This window comes from Pseudophryne corroboree, chromosome 9 (genome assembly GCF_028390025.1).
Source record: "Pseudophryne corroboree isolate aPseCor3 chromosome 9, aPseCor3.hap2, whole genome shotgun sequence".
Classification (NCBI taxonomy): Eukaryota; Metazoa; Chordata; class Amphibia; order Anura; family Myobatrachidae; genus Pseudophryne; species Pseudophryne corroboree.
Window position 1 is genome coordinate 430640574 of NC_086452.1, and position 21251 is coordinate 430661824.

The following is a 21251-nucleotide window of genomic DNA, read 5'->3' on the forward strand; positions in this document are numbered from 1 at the left end:
ATCTGTCCGTCTCCCTCCCTCTGTCTGTCTGTCTAAAGGGCCCTACACACTGGCCGATGTGTGCGGCCGATATGAACAATATCGTTCAGTAATAAATGAGAAATTGTTCATATCATTCAGTGTGTAGGCACCAATGATGAGCGATGTGCGGCCCCGCGGTTGTTCATCGTTGGTGCTGGCTTGTTTATACCTGCAAGCCAATGGGGGTAATTCCAAGTTGATCGCAGCAGGAAATTTTTTAGCAGTTGGGCAAAACCATGTGCACTGCAAGGGGGGGCAGATATAACATTTGCAGGGAGAGTTAGATTTGGGTGGGTTATTTTGTTTCTGTGCAGGGTAAATACTGGCTGCTTTATTTTTACACTGCAATTTAGATTGCAGATTGAACACACCACACCCAAATCTAGCTCTCTCTGCACATGTTATATCTGCCTCCCCTGCAGTGCACATGGGGGGTCATTCCGAGTTGTTCGCTCGCAAGCGGATTTTAGCAGATTTGCACACGCTAAGCCGCCGCCTACTGGGAGTGAATCTTAGCATCTTAAAATTGCGAACGATGTATTCGCAATATTGCGATTACACACCTCGTAGCAGTTTCTGAGTAGCTCCAGACTTACTCGGCTTCAGCGATCAGTTCAGTGCTTGTCGTTCCTGGTTTGACGTCACAAACACACCCAGCGTTCGCCCAGACACTCCCCCGTTTCTCCGGCCACTCCTGCGTTTTTTCCGGAAACGGTAGCGTTTTTTCCCACACGCCCATAAAACGGCCTGTTTCCGCCCAGTAACACCCATTTCCTGTCAATCACATTACGATCGCCAGAACGATGAAAATGCCGTGAGTAAAATTCCTAAGTGCATAGCAAATTTACTTGGCGCAGTCGCAGTGCGGACATTGCGCATGCGCATTAAGCGGAAAATCGCTGCGATGCGAAGATTTTTACAGAGCGAACAATTTGGAATGACCCCCATGGTTTTGCCCAACTGCTAACAAAATTCCTGCTGCAATCAACTTGGAATTACCCCCAATATGTACATGCAGGGCTATGGGCACCTCGGCCAGTGTGTAGGGCCCATTATATGTATCTATTGTCTGTCTTTCAATCGCATATGTCTATCTCACATTTGTCTATTGTTCTCTCTATGGGCAGGATGTACTAATAGACATCGCCGCCATTCGTCACGTTGCTAATCGCATATGTAGTTACATATGCGATTAGCATTGCGAAGGACAGCTCTTCCAATAAGAGCTGTCCTCCGCGATCTTCTGTGGCTCCCTGACTTCCAGGTTTTGGCCCCGGGAGTCAGTCTGTGCATGCGCAGAGTGACAGGGGCGGACGCGGGGCATGCTGGGAGCCATCCGATCGGATCCCTCAGTGCGGCGGAGAGAAGCCCATAGGTTTCTATGGTGTTTCGCCAGCAAAAGCTGCAATCCCCTCTGCGGCGCTGACCTGGTGGCTAGGAGTTAGTACATTAGGAAAATGCGGTAAATGGGGGTTTACCTCATTTTCCGTTTAGTACATCCCTATCTATCTATCTATCTATCTATCTATCTATCTATCTATCTATCTATCTATCTATCTATCCTATCTATCTATTATGTAAGTATTGTCTGTCTTTCGATCTCATATGTCTATTTCACATTTGTCTGTTTATTTATCTTTCTGTCTGTCTGTGTGTATCTATCTCGTCAGATCTATCTATCTATCTATCTATCTATCTATCTATCTATCTATCTATCTATCTATCTATCTATCTATCTATCCATTCATGTTTGCTGATCTGAACAGCCCATTTCATGGCATTTTTGCATATACAAGTAGGTGTGGTCAAACATCTCACATTTGGCTCCCCTGGCACCGGGTTGGGTTATACACATACATCTTGATGAGATAAGTCGGCTTTCCATTACTTGCCATCATTTTGCCTTTCAACTACACCTCACGCCAACTTACACCTTACTTTCCCTCCAACAAACAGGCACTTTTAGCTTGTGCAAGAAGCCTCTGGGACGGCTGGCTGAAGACACGTAGGAGCATATTCAATTTGGAGTGATGTTGAGTCGCTCGAGCAACGTTGTGGCCGCTATGTGCCGCTGTTGGAAACATTGTCGCAACAGCACATCGCCAGTATCGCTCTAAATTGAATTGCCCCCTTTAAAGGTTTCATATGTGGGAGGAGCTGAGAATCAAAAGTGGCAGAGTGAGGTCATGTCATTCAAAAATATTTATCCTCATCCAAATTGTTTCACACGTAGCCCTTGCCACTAGGCTGTACCCTCAAGATATTGCATTGTAAATGGATTATCGTGCATTAATAAGGCTAAAAGCAGAGATCTTAGAGTGGATATGGGGAAGATGAGGCAAACAATGGAACTGTTCTTTCCGCTGAGCTTTGCAAGCAGACTTAATAGCACCAGCAAACAAATCTATGTAAACTTAGTTAACAAGAATAAATACAAAAGTAAAATAAAAGTATAGTCCCTTTTATTTCAGATCTGTACAGTCATGTTGAGCCTGTCCGTAAATGATGAAGCAATACCCTTACTGGCAAAATATCATTTCATTAATACATCTTCATGCAGGCTGTCCTCAATAAGCTTTTTTAACCAGTGAGTCTTTGTGTGTCTTTAACTTCCATTATACACATTAGAAAAGGAACGGAGGGCGTCATGTTTTAGAAGCGCTGAACTGCGCAATCGTTCTTACACAGGGCTAGTGTTCTACGGTCTGAATAGAGGTGTTGCTGTGTGGGAGATTTTCATATATCATATGCCAGAAATTTCTGTATAAATTTTCTGTTCAGAAAACACGTCTGCCAAGGTTCTTAACGGGCAATAGACATAAAAATGTAAAAAAAAAAAACATTAACTACGTCTTTATATGCTTTAAAAGTAGCTTCTGTCAGCGGCGGGAATATTCTTGCGGCAATTTTATTGCAACAAATAAAAATGTGTTTTCTTTTTCTGCTGCTCTTTAATTAGGGGGAAAAAAATTCTAAATAAATGAAAACCCCATAATAACACTATTAATATGAGTGAAGGGTAAAAGGTACACAATGCACGGACACTGTTGGACAACAATCAGCAAACCTCCCATTCTCCATATGATATTTCATGCAATGATGCCGACCAGCCCAGACCTCTGTTATCTGCCCCCCCCGGCCTGTTTCTGGCTCTGTGTGAGCAGGGCAGCTCTTAGCTCATATCGGAAGGGGTTTGTGTGTATGCGCTTTGGGGGTGCAGTTAATTAATGTTTCAGGTTAATTTGATTACAGTTGAGTGCTTGGCGGTTGTCAATTTTCCTTTTTTATCCCAAGCGCTAAAATTTCTAGTTACTGCTCTGATATGCCCTAAAAACGCCCCTGAATGATGATGCCCCTCCCATAAACCATGAATCCCCTCCCCTAAATCATGAAACCCCTCCCTAAATCAATCCCACCCCCTAACTTGTGAAGCTTGCCCCTTTTTTTGTCTGCAGATTCATTCTCGCACCCAGGGCTTAAGTCAGACCTGGTCGCACGCAGGCTATTTTTTTGCACTGCTGTGACCAGGTAATCGCCGCCCACAGGGGAGGGGGGATTCGCTGTGCAGGGCTGCAAACGCTTGTGCAGAGAGCTGCACAAACAAAAAGTTTGTGCAGTCTCTGCACAGCTCAGGACTAAGGGGGACATTTACTAAGCAGTGATAAGAGCGGAGACGTGAGCCAGTGGAGAAGTTGCCCATGGCAACCAATCAGCACTGAAGTAACATCTCTAATTTGCATACTATAAAATGATACAGAGCTGACACTCCCAGAAAACGGTGAGTTGACACCCCCGGACGACCTCTTCTTGTCGTTCTTCTTGCGTTTTCCGCTGCAAACGCTTTTGTTTGTTGTTTTCGCCATTGCCCGTTGCCGGCCAGCGACGCGCCTGCGCATTGTGGCCCCCACGCATGCGCTGTTCAGACCCGATCGCACGGCTGAATGACCCCCCTAGTTAGGGACTTTTGCGGGATGGCAAATGAAGCTGCAGGATACATGATAAGGTGGTGCACGTGACATGCAGAAATATGGCAAGTCGTTTTACCAGCGCTCTGGCCCCAACCCGTTGTTGGAAGACCTCTACCCCTACTACAACATTTGTACCAACCCTCATATAAAGCAGACTTTCCCAAGTTTAACTCATAGCAGCCAGATTTGTAGATTTCCCAACGTATTCTCCCAATGACAAGACTTTGTAATTTTATGTTTTAAACACATTTTTGTCAGGAATTCATTATTCAGCTTCGGTTGCTGCAATAGGAAATTAGTGGGAGGGTTATAGTGGAGCAATCTGTACTGTAGACATGAGGAGAGCCCAGTACAGCGGTGGTGAGCATTGTACAATTGGGGGAGGGTGGGGGCACGTTTATTGGCTAGGTACTAATGTAGATTAGCATGGGGTAACATCATAAATCCTTGGATGTCTCTATAATGGAAGCACGGGATAACTATCTGATGCTAAACTTACATAAAAGATCCTTTTATACTACAGAAAACACCCAAACCTGCTAATCCTTGTGATGCCCGCCGGTAAAACGGCAATTATCCTTTGTTGTGCCAGGCTACCTTCTGTCTTGTTTGCCGATGTATAGAAAGCACCACCCAATTTGTCTGTAATGTAAAGTTAGCTGCTTATAAATCTATATTGAAAAGTGCAAAAGCTGTATTCAGCGCTCATAGATGGTTTAACAAAAAAAAGTTTCAGATAATGAATGTAATTTTCATTTACATGTTAAAAACAGATCAAATTAGACAATGAATGATTGTGATGTTAATAGGCAATCAAAGTTATGGTTGAGCATTCTCCGGACATAGGGCTTAATTCAAGGTTGATTGAAAAACAACATTTTCCTCTATTTGGGCAAAACCATGCTGCACTGCATGGGGGGCCAGATGTAACATGTGCAGAGAGAGTTAGATTTGGGTGGGGTGTGTTCAAACTGAAATCTTAACTGTAGTTTAACAATAACTGCAGCCAGTATTTATCCGGCACAGAAACCATATAACCCACCCAAATCTAACTCTCTGCACATGTTACATCTGCCACACATGCAGTGTACATGGTTTTTCCCATTAGAGGAAAATGTTGTTCTGCAATCAACCTTGAATTAGGCCCATGAGGATTAAAGCCAGTGATTGCGCATTCTGATTGAGGAACAGATCATTGTTGAAATTTAAAGCATAATGTACAATCTGCTCGAGTAGGTTGATACTCCAGATTTGTATTTAGACAGTCAATGAGGACATTTCAATGGGTTTATGAATTAGCTCACTGATCGATGTCCAACCATAAGGTAATTACCGGCTCTGTGGTCCTATGGATGGAATCCTGAATTGATGATGGACAGTACGGCAATGGCAGCCAACATGATTTTAAAGGATCCTAGTTCACAGTTGGATTGCTGGAGCCTCTGACGCGTTTCGCTGCTCCTGGCAAAACGAAACAGAAAATTGGACAGCATGCTCCATTACCTGCAGTGTTTACGGCGTGGGTAAAGCTCTGGGTTTAATGGATGGAAGGTATGTAGTTATGTGACCTGACCGCTGGTCACAGTACCAACGCCTGCATCCCGACCCCTCAAAATCCCGACAGTAGGCATGCTGACTAACAGGGACTATTCCCACTCTCGAGTGTCCACAACACCCATTGAGTGGGAATAGTACCTGTGGCGACCCCACAAGGGGCTTCGTTGCGCTCGCCCCTCCCCTGCCAGCATGCTAAACCCCGGGATACCGGCGTTGGTATGGTGACCAGCCTATTCAGCATCGATCCCTGCTGAAACAATGTTTAGGCCTCCTTGCCTATAGAGTACTGAGCCAATTCTAAGTAATAATGGATCCTTCCTGGTACCATTCACAAGTGGGTTATCAAATATAGGGGGTCATTCCGAGTTGATCACACGCTGCAAGTTTTTGCAGCCCGTGCGAACAACTAGACGCCGCCTATGGGGGAGTGTTTCTTTGCATAGCAAGGCTGAGATCGCTTGTGCAGCCCTGCTCTGCAAAAAAAGTTTTGTGTAGATCAAGACCAGGGTAAGAGTTACTTACCCTGTGCGATGAATCCAGCGTTACAGGTCCCGGAATTTCGCCAGACATCCGCCTTCCAAATGCCCGGACACGCCTGCGTTCACCGCACCACTCCCAGAAAACGGTCAGTAGCCATCCACAAACGCCTTCTTCCTGTCAATCTCCTTGCGATCGGCTGTGCGAATGGATTCTTTGTTAAATCCATCACCCAGCACCGATCTGCTTTGTAGCCGTACGACGCGCCTGTGCATTGCGGTGCATACGCATGCGCTGTAGTAACCTGTTCGCTGCACTGCGAAAAACGTCAGCAAGCGATCAACTCGGAATGACCCCCATAGTGCAGGTTCTCGTGGCACTACAAGTGCAAGCATGCCATGACCGTCCATGGGTGTTTTTGCATGCTGACACTTGTAAAACTAGGACTAGTTAGTGCCTGCAAGAGGCCTGCGACCCAAATGCGAACAACCCCTAGGCAGTTGTTAACGCTTATTTCTGCTCACACCTGTGACTAATCCTTCCCCAGAAATTCAAATAATAGTGATTGTCCCCAATCCTCAAATAACTATAAATGCCCCATGTTAAAATAAGAATGATTGTCCCAGTCTGAAAGCCCAATCCACACAGTGGTTTTCCGCAAAGCGAAGCTGGCAAGCTGTACATGTGTGTTAGAGAAGAAGCTCTCTCTTCGCATGGCAACCATGTAATGTCATATCCTGCGTTTAGATCGCCTCTCTGGGAATAGTGATTAAGGGGGAGATTTATCAAAGTTTGGAGGAAAAAAAAGTAGCTAGGGATAAAGTAGAAACCAATCAGCTTCTAACTCATTTTACAGGCTGTGTTTGAAAAATCACAAGAGATGACTGGTTGGCACTTTGGGGGTAATTCAGAGCTGATCGCAGCAGCAAATTTGTTAGCAGTTGGGCAAAACCATGTGCATTGCAGGTGGGGCAGATATAACATGTGCAGAGAGAGTTAGATTTGGGTGGGTTATATTGTTTCTGTGCAGGGTAAATACTGGCTGCTTTTATTTTTACACTGCAATTTAGATTTCAGTTTGAACACTCCCCACCCAAATCTAACTCTCTCTGCACATGTTATATCTGCCTCCCCTGCAGTGCACATGGTTTTGCCCAACTGCTAACAAATTTGCTGCTACGATCAACTCTGAATTAAGCCCTTTATCCTCCTCCAAGCTGTAATAAATCTCCCCCTATCTCTCCGTTTAACTTAAAATATATAAATATGGAGCAATTACACGCTGACCTGTACTGGTTTATTGAAAAGGATAGTGAAAGGCTGAAAGCACCTGTAAAGTGATAGCACATTATTTGGTGCCAGAAGAGATCATTTGACTGATTGGGGCGACCCAATTGAGGGCGATGACCTCTCAGTTCTTCGGGACTGCAACACTCTGTGACCACCAACATAGCCGGTCTGCGTAGGCACTGCATTAAGAGACAGGGAAACTGTTGATGTTCACATACCGTATTGTACAACCATGGGGTAAATTTACTAAAATGGGAGTTCTATTTAAGATGGGATGTTGCCCATAGCAACCAATCAGATTCTACTTCTCATTTATCTAGCACCTTCTAGAACATTTACCTGGTATCTGATTGGTTGCTATGGGCAACATCCCATCTTAAATAGAACTCCCATCTTAGTAAATTTACCCCCATGTATCGCAGAGAATTAAAATTTGGCCAGTTATTTGGATTTCTATTTATAAAAAGTTTTCAAAACTTTCAGTCCTTAAAAAAATTACTGCCATTGGCTAAATGTTTATTTATAATACGCAAATGATATGAAGATAATTGCAACCCCCTACAATTTCTGTACTGGTGTCTAGTTCTGCAAGTACCTCTAATTGGTACTTCAGTAAGTGATGTCCGTATTTACAATCAGTACTAGATTATATTATTTGTAATGAGTTTTAGTGTTGCAATTATTGTTATGCAGAATTTACTAATGCACAGCCTCATTATTTATCATGTATTCATGAACCTTAATGAACAAGACAATAAATACACACTTTGCTATAAATAAAATATATGGATAAGTACAGGTCAGCCAACTGCCCCTTAGTAGGTTGCGCAGCCGGTTTGAGAAGGGACTCATTGGTTCCAGTGCGCTATATTCGCTATGACTTTACATGTGTGGTCGGAATCATTCATTCCTCTATTGAGTTCAAGTGCTCGTTAATAGTACACCTCAAACATGATCATGTTTAGCATGCAGTGTCACTGGCGTTTAACGAAAGGCCATGACATTACATGTCAGCGCCATCCCGGATATGGTAATACAACTGTTGATGTCTCCTAATATCCATATGATTTACGTTAAGTGGTCTAGAACTTCAGCCAGTATTACTCTCACTGCTGTCCACCTATAACTCGTCACAGGTGCACTGAGATTCCTGAAGGTGCAGTTTGTCAGCAGTTACTGGTAATATAGCGTGGGCCCTGTATGAAGGAGTTATTGTTGGCCAGTAGTTGCCTGGTTAATGTGATCTGAAGGCTGCTGGGGAACAGACTTTTAAATGTCCGAATTCACCTGATCATCTATTCACATGTCAGTTCTACGGAGTCGATTCAATTAGCCGCAAGCTGGCTCTCTCCCCGAGGGAGTGTTGTATGCAACGCACTTACTGTGACCCTGAAGTTCTGGATTTTTGCTTGCAGAACCGTATGGCAGTGTGGAAAAATCTGCGTGTTCAGGGTGAGATTGGCGCTACATATGTATCCTCAGAAATCTAGTTTTTGCGCCATATGGTGCAGTATGCTTGGCGTGACTTAGATGCTCCGCCACATGTAACGATTCGTACTTTCTCCTACATTTGGCTTTTTATTTGCATTGTAGCTGCAGACCGTTTCGCTCGTAGTATACCAGGGACACTGGCTTACTACTTTTGTTGTAAATATTATAGGTATAAAGTTGCAGATAGATGGCGCAATGCATGGTGCAGGCCATTGGTCTCGGAACTCTGCGTTTTACCTTTTCTACCCAAATCTGTGACTTAGGGGGTTATTCAGGTTTGTTAGTAAACCAAAAAAATTAGACATTTGACATAACCATGTTGCGCTGCAGGTGGGGCAGATGTAACGTGCAGAAAGATTACATTTGGGTGGGTTATATTGTTTCTGTGCATGGTAAATACTGGCTGCTTAATTTCCACACTGCGATTTTGATTTCGTTTTAAATACACCCCAACCAAATCTAAATCTCTCTGCACATGTTACATCTGCCCTACCTGCATTGCAACATGGTTTTGCCCAATTACTAACTTTTCTGGTTTGCTAACAAACCTGAATAAAGCCCTTAGTTGCACACATAAGCTATATGTAATGCATCTCCAGCAGTCAATGGGGTCGATTCTATTCGGCAACTTAAGAATAGCGCCGGGAATTAGCTCCCGACGCTATTCAATTCAGCTGCTAGTGACCCGCAATTGTCGGGAATTCTTCTCTCATCCCCGGGGGATGAGAGAAGAAACCCGACAAAAGTGCTGCCTTGCGGCCGGCGCGAGGCTGATTCTGTCAGGAATCAGCCTCGCGCCGGGGAGTTAAGTCGGAGAATGCCCGTTCTCCCGACAATTCAACCTGTTTAGTCGGCGAGAACGGGACATTGCCGACTTAACTGGAGCTGAATTGAATAGCGTCGGGAGCTAATTCCCGGCGCTATTCTTAAGTTGCCGAATAGAATCGACCCCAATGTACCCTTAGTTTGAGCAATGTGTATGTGAACACATCTGTCATGGGCGTGAATTGAGGTGCATTGTTTGTGTTTCCATAGCGTTACATCGGCTCATTGCGGGGCTCACGGCTGATTGAATCGCCCCCTTGTTCTACTTATACTTGCCTATTCCCACAAAATGTCCGTCAGACTAACACATTTCTGAGAGTGCCTTTTGGACCCCATGGGAGAGTTAGCCATCCTCCTGGATCATTCCTGATCGTTTTGCACAATGGGCGGACCTTGATGCCGCAAATTGCCACCCCATGGACCTTCTCCTGCTGTGCAATGGAGCAAATCCTCTGGTGGGGAGGGGGGGGGGGGGGGGGGGGCTGGGCCATGATGGAGGAAATCAATATGTCACACTCACTTCCCAAGCCGCTTGGACCTACCCCTGCCATTAAAATGCATGACTCTACTTACAAGTCACTTTCATTTACACTTTCATCACACTGAGTCCTATCATTATGCCACAGTTGTGCATAGAAATGAATGAAAACAATAGTCCATGTTTTATATTTTACCTCAGTAACACAGCAACATTCAGGGCTAAATGGCCGTTGATGTTCGTTGTGTCTTAGTGCATTTATTTTTATGTGTTTACTTTTTGTAGGAGAATCAGGACGGAACATCCAGTGAAGGAATTTTTGTGTCAAAGATATGTGACAGTGGCCCAGCTGGCAAAGAGGGCGGACTGCAGATCCATGACAGGATTATCGAGGTATGCGCAATCTGTCTGGCTAAGTTCCGTGTCAAAACTGATGAGGGGTCGGTGACCTCCTTGCTAAAAGGAAGCGTATAAGATGTTAAATATCTTTTACAAGTGAAGTCCATCAAATGCTGATTGAATGAAATCACAGATGACCTTCAAGCCCTAAAACTTATCGCCTATATATAGGAACAAGGCTGCATGTCTTGATTTACTAGGGAAGTGCCGACAATTTAACGTTCTCTGATCGTGGCTAACCTTCTTTCTTGAATTTTACCTTAAACTGTGCAATTGTTGTGTGTAATGTTTATATGCATTAAATATATTTAGTTATAGTTGACCATAGATTGGTGTTAGCGTTTTTGTGAGTTTGAGCAGATGTGAGCACTAAATGCTGCCTTGGGGCTGTTGGCGGGTTGATTGCAGATCTGTGATTGGTTAGCCTGGGATATTTCACGCGGTGGACTGCACAAGTCATTCCGTGGCTATTTGTATTTGCCCTAGTGTGAGTTCAGTTGTGGAAATTATTGAAATGTCCTTATGTTGACTGTCATTTACTAAAGTTGTAAAATGTACAATTCTTTGGTCAAAGGTGTGAAAACGTGTAAAATATTTGAGAACATTTAAGAAAATTCATGCATAGTAAAAGTGTAGTGTTGCCATTAGCAACCAATCAGATTACAGGTGTCATTTGTGTAGCACGGATTAGAAAATTCATGGAAACACCTGATTTGTTGTTAAATTCAACATCACTGCATTCCTGGCGCTGGTTCCATGAAAGTCGCTAATTGTTTATGGTTTTCTGTGCTTAATGACGAACCATTGTGTCTCGTATCCTCTGCATGGTCCTCAGACTGACAATGTCCTGCTTGCTGTAGGTGTGCTGAAAAGAGCTAACTTTGCTCCTGTTTTTTGTGACAACACAATAATTGTTGTGACCAGTGTTGCTGTGTGTAGCTGCTCATGTAATAAAATAGCTTAGTATTTGGGTTAAATTATTGCAAATGAAATTCAAAACACCTATATACAGTGTATCATGTACAGCTAAGCATCAAATGAAACACATTTCCTAGTCAAGGGTTCTTGAATTGAACAGATTAAACTGTCATTTAACGGATGGTGAAAAGTTAAAAAGATGTATATTAGGACAAGAAACTGCAAAATTGGGTATAGATAGCCCGCATAATGGTTGCCTCCAACGTGTTTCCAAATATCATAGTTGCCTTCTTTTTAGTTTTCCAATAAACATAAAATATAACTTGATCCCAATCCAAGAGAAATAGGCTTGTAACATTCACACATTTATCCATAAGATGTTCTGTAGTATGTACATTAGACAGAAGAGAAGTCTGCGCGAGTCTGCGATAGGTATAGTCTGTGGGGAAGACTGTATGGCAGCTCTGCAATAGGTATAGTCTGTGGGGGAGGCTGTATGGCAGCTCTGCAATAGGTATAGTCTGTGGGGGAGGCTGTATGGCAGCTCTGCAATAGGTATAGTCTGTGGGGGAGACTGTATGGCAGCTCTGCAATAGGTATAGTCTGTGGGGCAGGGTGTATGGCAGCTCTGCAATAGGTATAGTCTGTGGGGCAGGGTGTATGGCAGCTCTGCAATAGGTATAGTCTGTGGGGCAGGGTGTATGGCAGCTCTGCAATAGGTATAGTCTGTGGGGGAGGGTGTATGGCAGCTCTGCAATAGGTATAGCCTGTGGTGGAGACCGTATGGCAGCTCTGCAATAGGTATAGTCTGTGGGGGACACCGTATGGCAGCTCTGCAATAGGTATAGTCTGTGGGGGACACCGTATGGCAGCTCTGTAATAGGTATAGTCTATGGGGGAGACCGTATGGCAGCTCTGCAATAGGTATAGTCTGTGGTGGAGACCGTATGGCAGCTCTGCAATAGGTATAGTCTGTGGGGGAGGCCGTATGGTAGGTCTGCAGTAGGTATAGTCTGTGGGGGAGACTGTATGGCAGCTCTGCAATAGGTATAGTCTGTGGGGGAGGCCGTATGGCAGCTCTGCAATAGGTATAGTCTGTGGGGGAGGCCGTATGGCAGCTCTGCAATAGGTATAGTCTGTGGTGGAGACGGTATGGCAGCTCTGCAATAGGTATAGTCTGTGGGGGATACTGTATGGCAGCTCTGCAATAGGTATAGTCTGTGGGGGCAGGCTGTATGGCAGCTCTGCAATAGGTATAGTCTGTGGGTCAGGCTGTATGGCAGCTCTGCAATAGGTGTGGTGGAAACCGTATGGCAGCTCTGTAATAGGTAAAGTCTGTGGGGGAGGCTGTATGGCAGCTCTGCAATAGGTATAGTCTGTGGGGGAGGCTGTATGGCAGCTCTGCAGTAGGTATAGTCTGTGGTGGAGACCGTATGGCAGCTCTGCAATAGGTATAGTCTGTGGTGGAGACCATATGGCAGCTCTGCAATAGGTATAGTCTGTGGTGGAGACCATATGGCAGCTCTGCAATAGGTATAGTCTGTGGGGGACACCGTATGGCAGCTCTGTAATAGGTATAGTCTATGGGGGAGACCGTATGGCAGCTCTGCAATAGGTATAGTCTGTGGTGGAGACCGTATGGCAGCTCTGCAATAGGTATAGTCTGTGGGGGAGGCCGTATGGTAGGTCTGCAGTAGGTATAGTCTGTGGGGGAGACTGTATGGCAGCTCTGCAATAGGTATAGTCTGTGGTGGAGACCATATGGCAGCTCTGCAATAGGTATAGTCTGTGGTGGAGACCGTATGGCAGCTCTGCAATAGGTAAAGTCTGTGGGGGAGGCTGTATGGCAACTCTGCAATAGGTATAGTCTGGTGGGGGAGACTGGCAGCTCTGCAATAGGTATAGTCTGTGGGGGAGACTGTATGGCAGCTCTGCAATAGGTATAGTCTGTGGGGTAGGCTGTATGGCAGCTCTGCAGGACAGGATAGGGCAGAGAGCTCCTGGGTATTAAGTAACAACAATACAGAGAGAATGTAACGCACTGATAGGGCATAGTATTAGCATGTGCAATCCCACAATACCGTAAAGACTTAGAAGTAAATGCCAATGTCATATTGCCATATTTGTACACAATATAATAATGTGATGAAGTGGGACATACTCAAGAGGGAAAATTACCTTGACAGTGTTATTACTAAAAGAAAGTCACACTCACCATATAAACTGTAATTAAATACAAATGGAAATTAAATTAAGTTAAAAGATATTAAATATAAACATCTATGATTTCTCCCTGTAAAACTCCAGTGTGGCACTTCTATCTCTTTGCTGTTCAAATGGAAATTTCATTAAGTAATGTGAATAGACGGTTGTGACGGCATATAATATAGAAGCCACACTGATCAATTTAGAACTGTCAGCTGGAGAGGCCAACCTGCAATCCAATCAGATGCGTCTAGCTAGTGCTACAGATCTTCATCCTCCTCATCGCCTCTCATTGCACTGCAATAGATATGTCTCCTGATAAGTGTATATACGTAGAGTGTAGGCACATGTCCTTACTGCACACGCCCTGTGTATCCCCCCAACTTCACCCCTTTGTTTCTGCCTCTCGAGTCATAGGAAATGTGACAAAATCTGTTTCAGGGCTTACGCATACCGTTACTGGTGTGCACACACAGTGCTTGCTTTATGCAAATAAAACTACTCTTCAGAAGCACCAGCAATTTGTGTATGCCTAAATCTGGGTACACACCTACCGAAGGTGCGACCTAGTGGCGCTGCAATGTACACCACCGCATACACTGCGCAGTCCACTGTACGACAGCACAATGTACAAATGGGTCCACAGTAATCTTGGCTAGTTTGCTGCGCCTAGGCACAACATGGTTTATTAACATAAACCCTTCATCTGTTGTTCTCAGCTGCAATACAGTACAGAGAACAATACAGCAGGGGATTAAGTCCGACCGCACTGACTCAATTAATCCTATTAAAGGGATAGATAAGCAGGGCTCCATCTGTAACAACACCACATCGGCTGTGAATTCGTCCCGCGGGATGTACAGAATATCCAGTAAGACAATGAATTGGGTGGATTTTAGGGTATACACTATGGGGGTCATTCCGAGTTGTTCGCTAGCTGCTTTCGTTCGCAGCGCAGCGATCAGGCAAAAAAACGTCCGTTCTGCGCATGCGTATGCGGTGCAATGCGCATGCGCGTCGTACTCTTACAACAAACTATGTAGTTTCACACAAGGTCTAGCGAAGATTTTCAGTCGCACTGCTGACCGCAGAGTGATTAACATGAAGAGGGTGTTTCTGGGTGTCAACTGACCGTTTTCAGGGAGTGAGTGAAAAAACGCAGGCGTGCCAGATAAAAACGCAGCCGTGGCTTGGCGAACGCAGGGCGTGTTCATGACGTCAAAACAGGAACTGAATAGTCTGAAGTGATCGCAAGCTAGGAGTAGGTCTGGAGCTACTCTGAAGCAGCACAAAATTATTTTGTAGCCGCTGTGCGATCCTTTCGTTCGCACTTCTGCTAAGCTAAAATACACTCCCAGAGGGCGGCGGCTTAGCGTTTGCACGGCTGCTAAAAGCAGCTAGCGAGCAAATAACTCGGAATGAGGGCCAATACTATAGTTGTTGCGATCCTTTGCAGATCACAGCATTGTCCAATATATCTTGTAGCGATATTGAATGATACAATAGCCCTTGTATGTACTGTCTATGTATAAGTAATGGTCCATTATGGATAAGTAGTAGATAAAATACTGTACAGCACTGCTATGTTTTGCATTAACGCATACATATTAAATTGCTTGCAACTCTGTACATTTGAAACAGAAGGATTTTTATAATTTTGGGTACGTAGTGCACCCCTACCATTCTGTTTTGTACATCATGAAATGTGCTTATTGCAATAAGGATAAGCTAGTTATTTTTGCTAGAATTTGCAGAGAAAGAAAATTTCCTGTCTTGAATAAGAAGGGTACTTATAGCCATACTTACCGACTTCAAGCTCTCTTCTCCAGAAGTTTGGAGAGAAGAAGCTGCTGACTACATCAGGAGCAGGGCCAATCATTGGGCAATTCACATTCTTTTAGCCCCGCCCCATCCATACAGACTCGCATTTCCTGATATATCTCCACCCTGCCCGTTTCACTAGGAAGTGAGCGGGGATGTGGGAGTTCCACCCACACTTCCAGGGGTTCGGGGGACTATGCGAAAAACTGGGAGTCTCCTGCACCTTCCGGGGCAGTAGGTAAGTATGCTTAAAATGTATTTGTGAGGATCTGAGAAATAATATAATTACACTAGAAAAGTGTAATGGGCCCTACACACTGGTCGATACCAGTGAAAGATATGAACGAGATACCTTTCATATCTTTCAGTGTGTAGGCACCAGCAATGAACGATGCGCATCCCCGCGCTCATTCATCACTGGTGCCAGCTCGTTTAAACACGCAGGCCAATATGGACAATCTTGTCCATATTAGCATGCAGTGCTATGGAGCCGGGTGACGGGGGGGGGGAGTGAAGAAACTTCACTCCCTCCGTCACCTCCCCCCGCCGCTGGGTCGCCCGCCGGCCGTTTCGGCCGTCGGGCAGCTCGGCAGCGGGTCGACAAGTGTGTAGGGTCCATTAGCTTCTTTTTTTTTTTTTTTTAAATGTGATCAATTTATGCTTTAGTAACAGATTACCCTTAATTGTTATCTGTCCTAGCACTGCTATTTATAAGGCCATTGTAATTATGGCTGTGTTTAAAGTTAAATCGGATTAAAACTTTCCCTAATGATAGATTCCCTTTTAAGCCGCCTAAGATTCTCTAAAGAAGGACCACTGTTTTAAGGACGACGAGAAAGACCCGGTGATAGATTCACATAATTGCTGAGGAGCTTTTCTCGTCTCAGCATCTTAGATTAATGAATGAAATCCGAGATTTAATAAGCTGTAATATGCAGTTTTAAAAAACATTCAGTGCCAAGGATTTCCTTCTGATCTTCCAACTGCTTCAAGTTTATCAATTTGTTGCAATGTACATTCCTAATCTGTGTTTGGCTCCCAGCCTTGCCGGAGGCTGCAACATGACAGTTTTTGAGTTTGATGGGCCAATTTTCCAGAGATTTTCCCCAAAGATGCTGAGTTGAAGAAGCCATTTGCTTCGAATGTCTTATATTTTTTTTTTCCTGCTTTAAGCTATTGATAGAAGAGAAGGGGTGAAACCAGGATACACGTATCCTTTTTCATTAAAGTAGGACCTTTTATGAATAAATCTTAAACTTTTCAAAATGTTTTGAGGTATGATTATTGTTCTGCTTAGAAATCTGTTTGATGGATATTGTCACAGACAAATGCAGTTATTTGTGGTCTAAATAGCATTAGATTTATCCCTGTGGATCACACGGTTGCCAGCTGGGCAGCAAAGGGTCTGCGGGTTGCTTGCGGCCCGCAGTGGGGTCACAGGCAGCATCCTGACCAGTCGACATGATCTCACCAGATCGCCTCAGCAGTTACAAAGATAATGAGACAACTCCTAGTACAGCTAAGGGATATTCCTAACACCAGGAATAGATTTCACAATGCCCTTGATGTCCATTGTTTAACCCTTCTGTCTACTCTTCCACAGTCTTCCTCCATAATGTATGTTTTGCATGGATCTGTTTGGACAAATGCGTCTTACTATACCTATCAGTATCTGTCTTATACACTTACATATAGTACACATACAGCCTGATTTTCACAAAGCGACTAATAGCTCTGTTTTTAGATGAGTTCGTAACTATGGACGCTTGAAAAACTTTTATATGTCATCTGATGCCTCTTTAAAATTAAGTTTGAGGCAGTAAATTCTGTCATAGTTGGCTTGTCAACTTCGGTAGAGTTTTTTTGTAGTCCTACTGTGATTACCTCAGAGCTCAAGGTAAAGGTGCTTGTTTACTGGTGGCCATCTTGTTTTTTAAGAAATCTGTTTTCTCACTGATTTAAATTCTACCGATGCTGTGGTTTGTGTATTTGTCTTGATCTCCAAGTGTGATGTAACCTTTCGTTTATTTCTGTGACTGAAGCTAGCACTACATCTCTCAAAGACACTGATTTTGTAGCCTGGTGCAAATAGTTGTTGGAACCCATAGCAACCAGTCATACGTCCGCTTTCTTCAGGTTGATTAGACCAGACTGCTAAATGCTGATATCTGATACCCACCCCTGACTCAACCATAGTAGTATTCTCTTCAGTACTCAAAAACTTTAGAGAACCTTAAATTGATTCACCTGTCAGGGGAAATTCAATCAGCCCTGAATCCCCCCCCCCTGATTTTTATTCTGCACATTTCAATTAACCCCTGTTTTTTTTTTGTGCCTGAAAAGTTTACATTTACGGATGAAAACACATAGAATCTCTGATAAGTTCATGGACCTATCTGTTTTTGCGATCACATCCGTGAAAACAGGGCTGATATCGGGGATTTTTCCCCCCACATGTCTCGGCAGGTGAAAAAATCATTCCAGAAGAATGGCGACTTTCGGGGCTAATTGGATAGCTTCTGGGGGTTCAGTTAGCCACAGTAAATTTCCTGGCTGATTGAATCCCCACCCCAAGTGTGAATGTATCAGTAAAGTTAATTGCACAGCTGCCAGGATGATACCACTAGTATTGTTCCATTGTAAAATGCTAATAATGCTTTGTATTACTACGGCCATGTAAGCAATATAGGTGATGTCATTTATATTAATAAATAAAAAACTGGTGGAGATAACTTGATCTTGGCTCAGAATAACCACTGTCCATATGTGTTACTAAACATTTCTAGAATAATAAAGTCAAAATATATCCTAGTTGTAAGATGTACTATGTATTTTTCTTTAACAGCTTGGTTCGCTGAGGTATTCCCTGGCAAATTGTTGCGCTGAACTCATGCAATCCCTATTCTTTCATATGTGATTTCAGGAAATTAAGAAACAGCTGTTGAAGATTTCTCTTTTTGGCAAGAAAATATGTATCTGCTCGTATTATGTTGATAAAATGGCGTCCGGGATTTGGGGGCTGTATGGGGGTTTCAGATTACAGCTGAGGTTTAGCATTTAACCGTAGCCAAGTGCGCATAACTTTTTCATGATTGCATTGCAATGTAATATTAATATAACACAGATCACTGGGCGAGCCAGACAAGAGTGGGATAAAAATGTAGCTTACTTGGGATTAAACTATACATGAAACTACAAGTGCCTCTGAGTATCGGGATAATCCAGATTAACAGAATTTGGAGAGTCAAGCACAGATTTATCAAGCTTTGGAGCGTGATAAATTGCACGGTGATAAAGTAGCAGCCGATCAGCTCCTAACTGCCATGTTGCAGGTTTTGTTTGAAAAATGACAGCTAGGAGCTGATTGGTTGGTACTTTATCACCGTGCAATTTATCACTCTCCAAGGCTTGATAAATCTGGGCCTCAGTGTGTTACGTGAAGCACACGCAGCATATGTTAATATTTGATTTGGGATTTTAGGTTATTTAATGTTTTATTTTTCATTTTTTTCCATCTGAGGTGCATGCATGTGTTTCTTATTTGGAGGTGGCACAAGAGATTTATAGGACCGGAAAGCAAGATTGTCAGTAATGTCTCGTCATGTGACACAGGTCCCAGTGAGATGTTCTTGTACCATTTAAGTGCATCTTGGGAGATTGGTGTTAATAAAATGATTATGGCATTTGTGAATTTTCACGATGATTTTTCAGTCATGTATAGTGATCAAATACACTACAAGTTTTACAGCAAGTATGAATAATGAGACGTACCAGTAGACGTTTCACCGCGCACCCTTTCCAGTTCGAAGCATCGGCATACAGCAGCAGTCACCGTACTCGGGGCCTAATACAGACCTCATCGCACCTCTGCGAATTTGCAGAGGTTTGGGATCGGATAGTCGCCGCCCAGACAGAGTGAATACCTGCCCCGTGCAAGTCTGCGTACACCGTGCAAAAAGCTTTGCATACGCCGGTCAGCTGCATAGCTGTTCGCAACTCACCATCAAATAATTTTTCAGTCTGTACAGTCTGTGCATAGCCCAAGACCTACACCTACAGTGCGAAAGAATCAGGCTGATAGGGCCAGAGCTGACGTCACACACCCTCCCTGAAAAAGCTTGGGAACGCCTGCGTTTCTTCTGACACTCCCAGAAAACGGGCAGATACCACCCTTAAACGCCTGCTTTCTGTCAATCAACCTGCGTACGCCTAGCGATAAACCCCCCCCCCGTTGATTTCTTTTGCAGTTTTGCGTTGCGCGTGCGCATTATGATCCGTACGCATGCGCAGTCGATTGATATTTGTCCCCCTTGCGAATTCGAGATAAATAAATAAAATAACCGCGCTGTGACTGGGATTTAAGTGCTTTAGCAGCTTTGTATAAAAAATGATTAGTAAATTATTGTAAAACAAAGCGCTTGAAAATAAAAACAATATGTGTGAGTGGTAACCTGCTATAAGAAAAAATGAGTAGTGCAATACCTGAAAGGAAAAAAGGGTTAGATTAATGTTTACAGCCCTTTTAGGATGTGCTGCGGATTCCAATTATATTCCTGAGGTTCCAAATATGCCGTTTAAATGAAGCTGGATATAGGTGAAGTCGGTACCTAACTTTCCCTATACTACCAACCTTGATGAGTTGGTGCAGTCCATCTGCTTCTGTGCTCCTACGGCTGGTTCCCCCGCTCCGTCTTCCTGCTCTCTCCGGCCGCCCGACTCGTGCGCTGTGCAGCGCTTAATGACTGATCGCTGTCCCGGTCTGTGTGGCGGCTTGTGAGGAGAAAGTCCAGCAGCGTGCTGGTGAAGAGACAAAGCAGTTTTTTGTTTTGAAGTGGAGTCCGTGATTGTTAGCGCTTCCTCCGACGCGTTTCAGGCTGCAATCCATGATTAAGGGCTTGCAGCCTGAAACGAGTCGGGCGGCCGGAGAGAGCAGGAAGACGGAGCTGGGGAACCAGCCGTAGGAGCACAGAAGCAGATGGACTGCACCAACTCATCAAGGTTGGTAGTATAGGGAAAGTTAGGTACCGACTTCACCTATATCCAGCTTCATTTAAACGGCATATTTGGAACCTCAGGAATATAATTGGAATCCGCAGCACATCCTAAAAGGGCTGTAAACATTAATCTAACCCTTTTTTCCTTTCAGGTACAGGTTGAGTATCCCTTATCCGAAATGCTTGGGACCAGAGGTATTTTGGATATGGGATTTTTCCGTATTTTGGAATAATTGCATACCATAATGAGATATCATGGTGATGGGACCTAAATCTAAGCACAGAATGCATTTATGTTACATATACACCTTATACACACAGCCTGAAGGTAATTATAGCCAATATTTTTTATAACTTTGTGCATTAAACAAAGTGTGTCTACATTCACACAATTCATTTATGTTTCATATACACCTTATACACACAGCCTGAAGGTCATTTAATACAATATTTTTAATAAATTTGTGTATTAAACAAAGTTTGTGTACATTGAGCCATCAAAAAACAAAGGTTTCACTATCTCACTCTCACTCAAAAAAGTCTGTATTTTGGAATATTCCGTATTTCGGAATATTTGGATAAGGGATACTCAACCTGTATTGCACTACTCATTTTTTCTTATAGCAGGTTACCACTCACACATATTGTTTTTATTTTCAAGCGCTTTGTTTTACAATAATCCCCTTGCGAATTCGCACAACAGCGATCAGGTCTGAATTCGGCCCACTGACCTCAGCTTGAATAATAAGAATATGGATCTCGGCAAACACCGTCATTTGTTTCATGTGCTCGCCGGATCGTAAATAC

At 43.7% G+C, this 21251-nt stretch overlaps 1 protein-coding gene across 2 annotated transcripts in view; it reads left to right on the forward strand.

The window, feature by feature from the left end:
• Window positions 1-21251, forward strand: part of PDZRN3 (PDZ domain containing ring finger 3) — a 369995-nt gene that overhangs the window by 28808 nt on the left and 319936 nt on the right. For both annotated transcript variants that reach the window (XM_063941027.1, XM_063941028.1), the window contains one exon: window positions 10393-10500. In XM_063941027.1, coding sequence (XP_063797097.1) covers window positions 10393-10500 — 108 coding nt within the window. The remainder of the gene's footprint in view (window positions 1-10392; window positions 10501-21251) is intronic.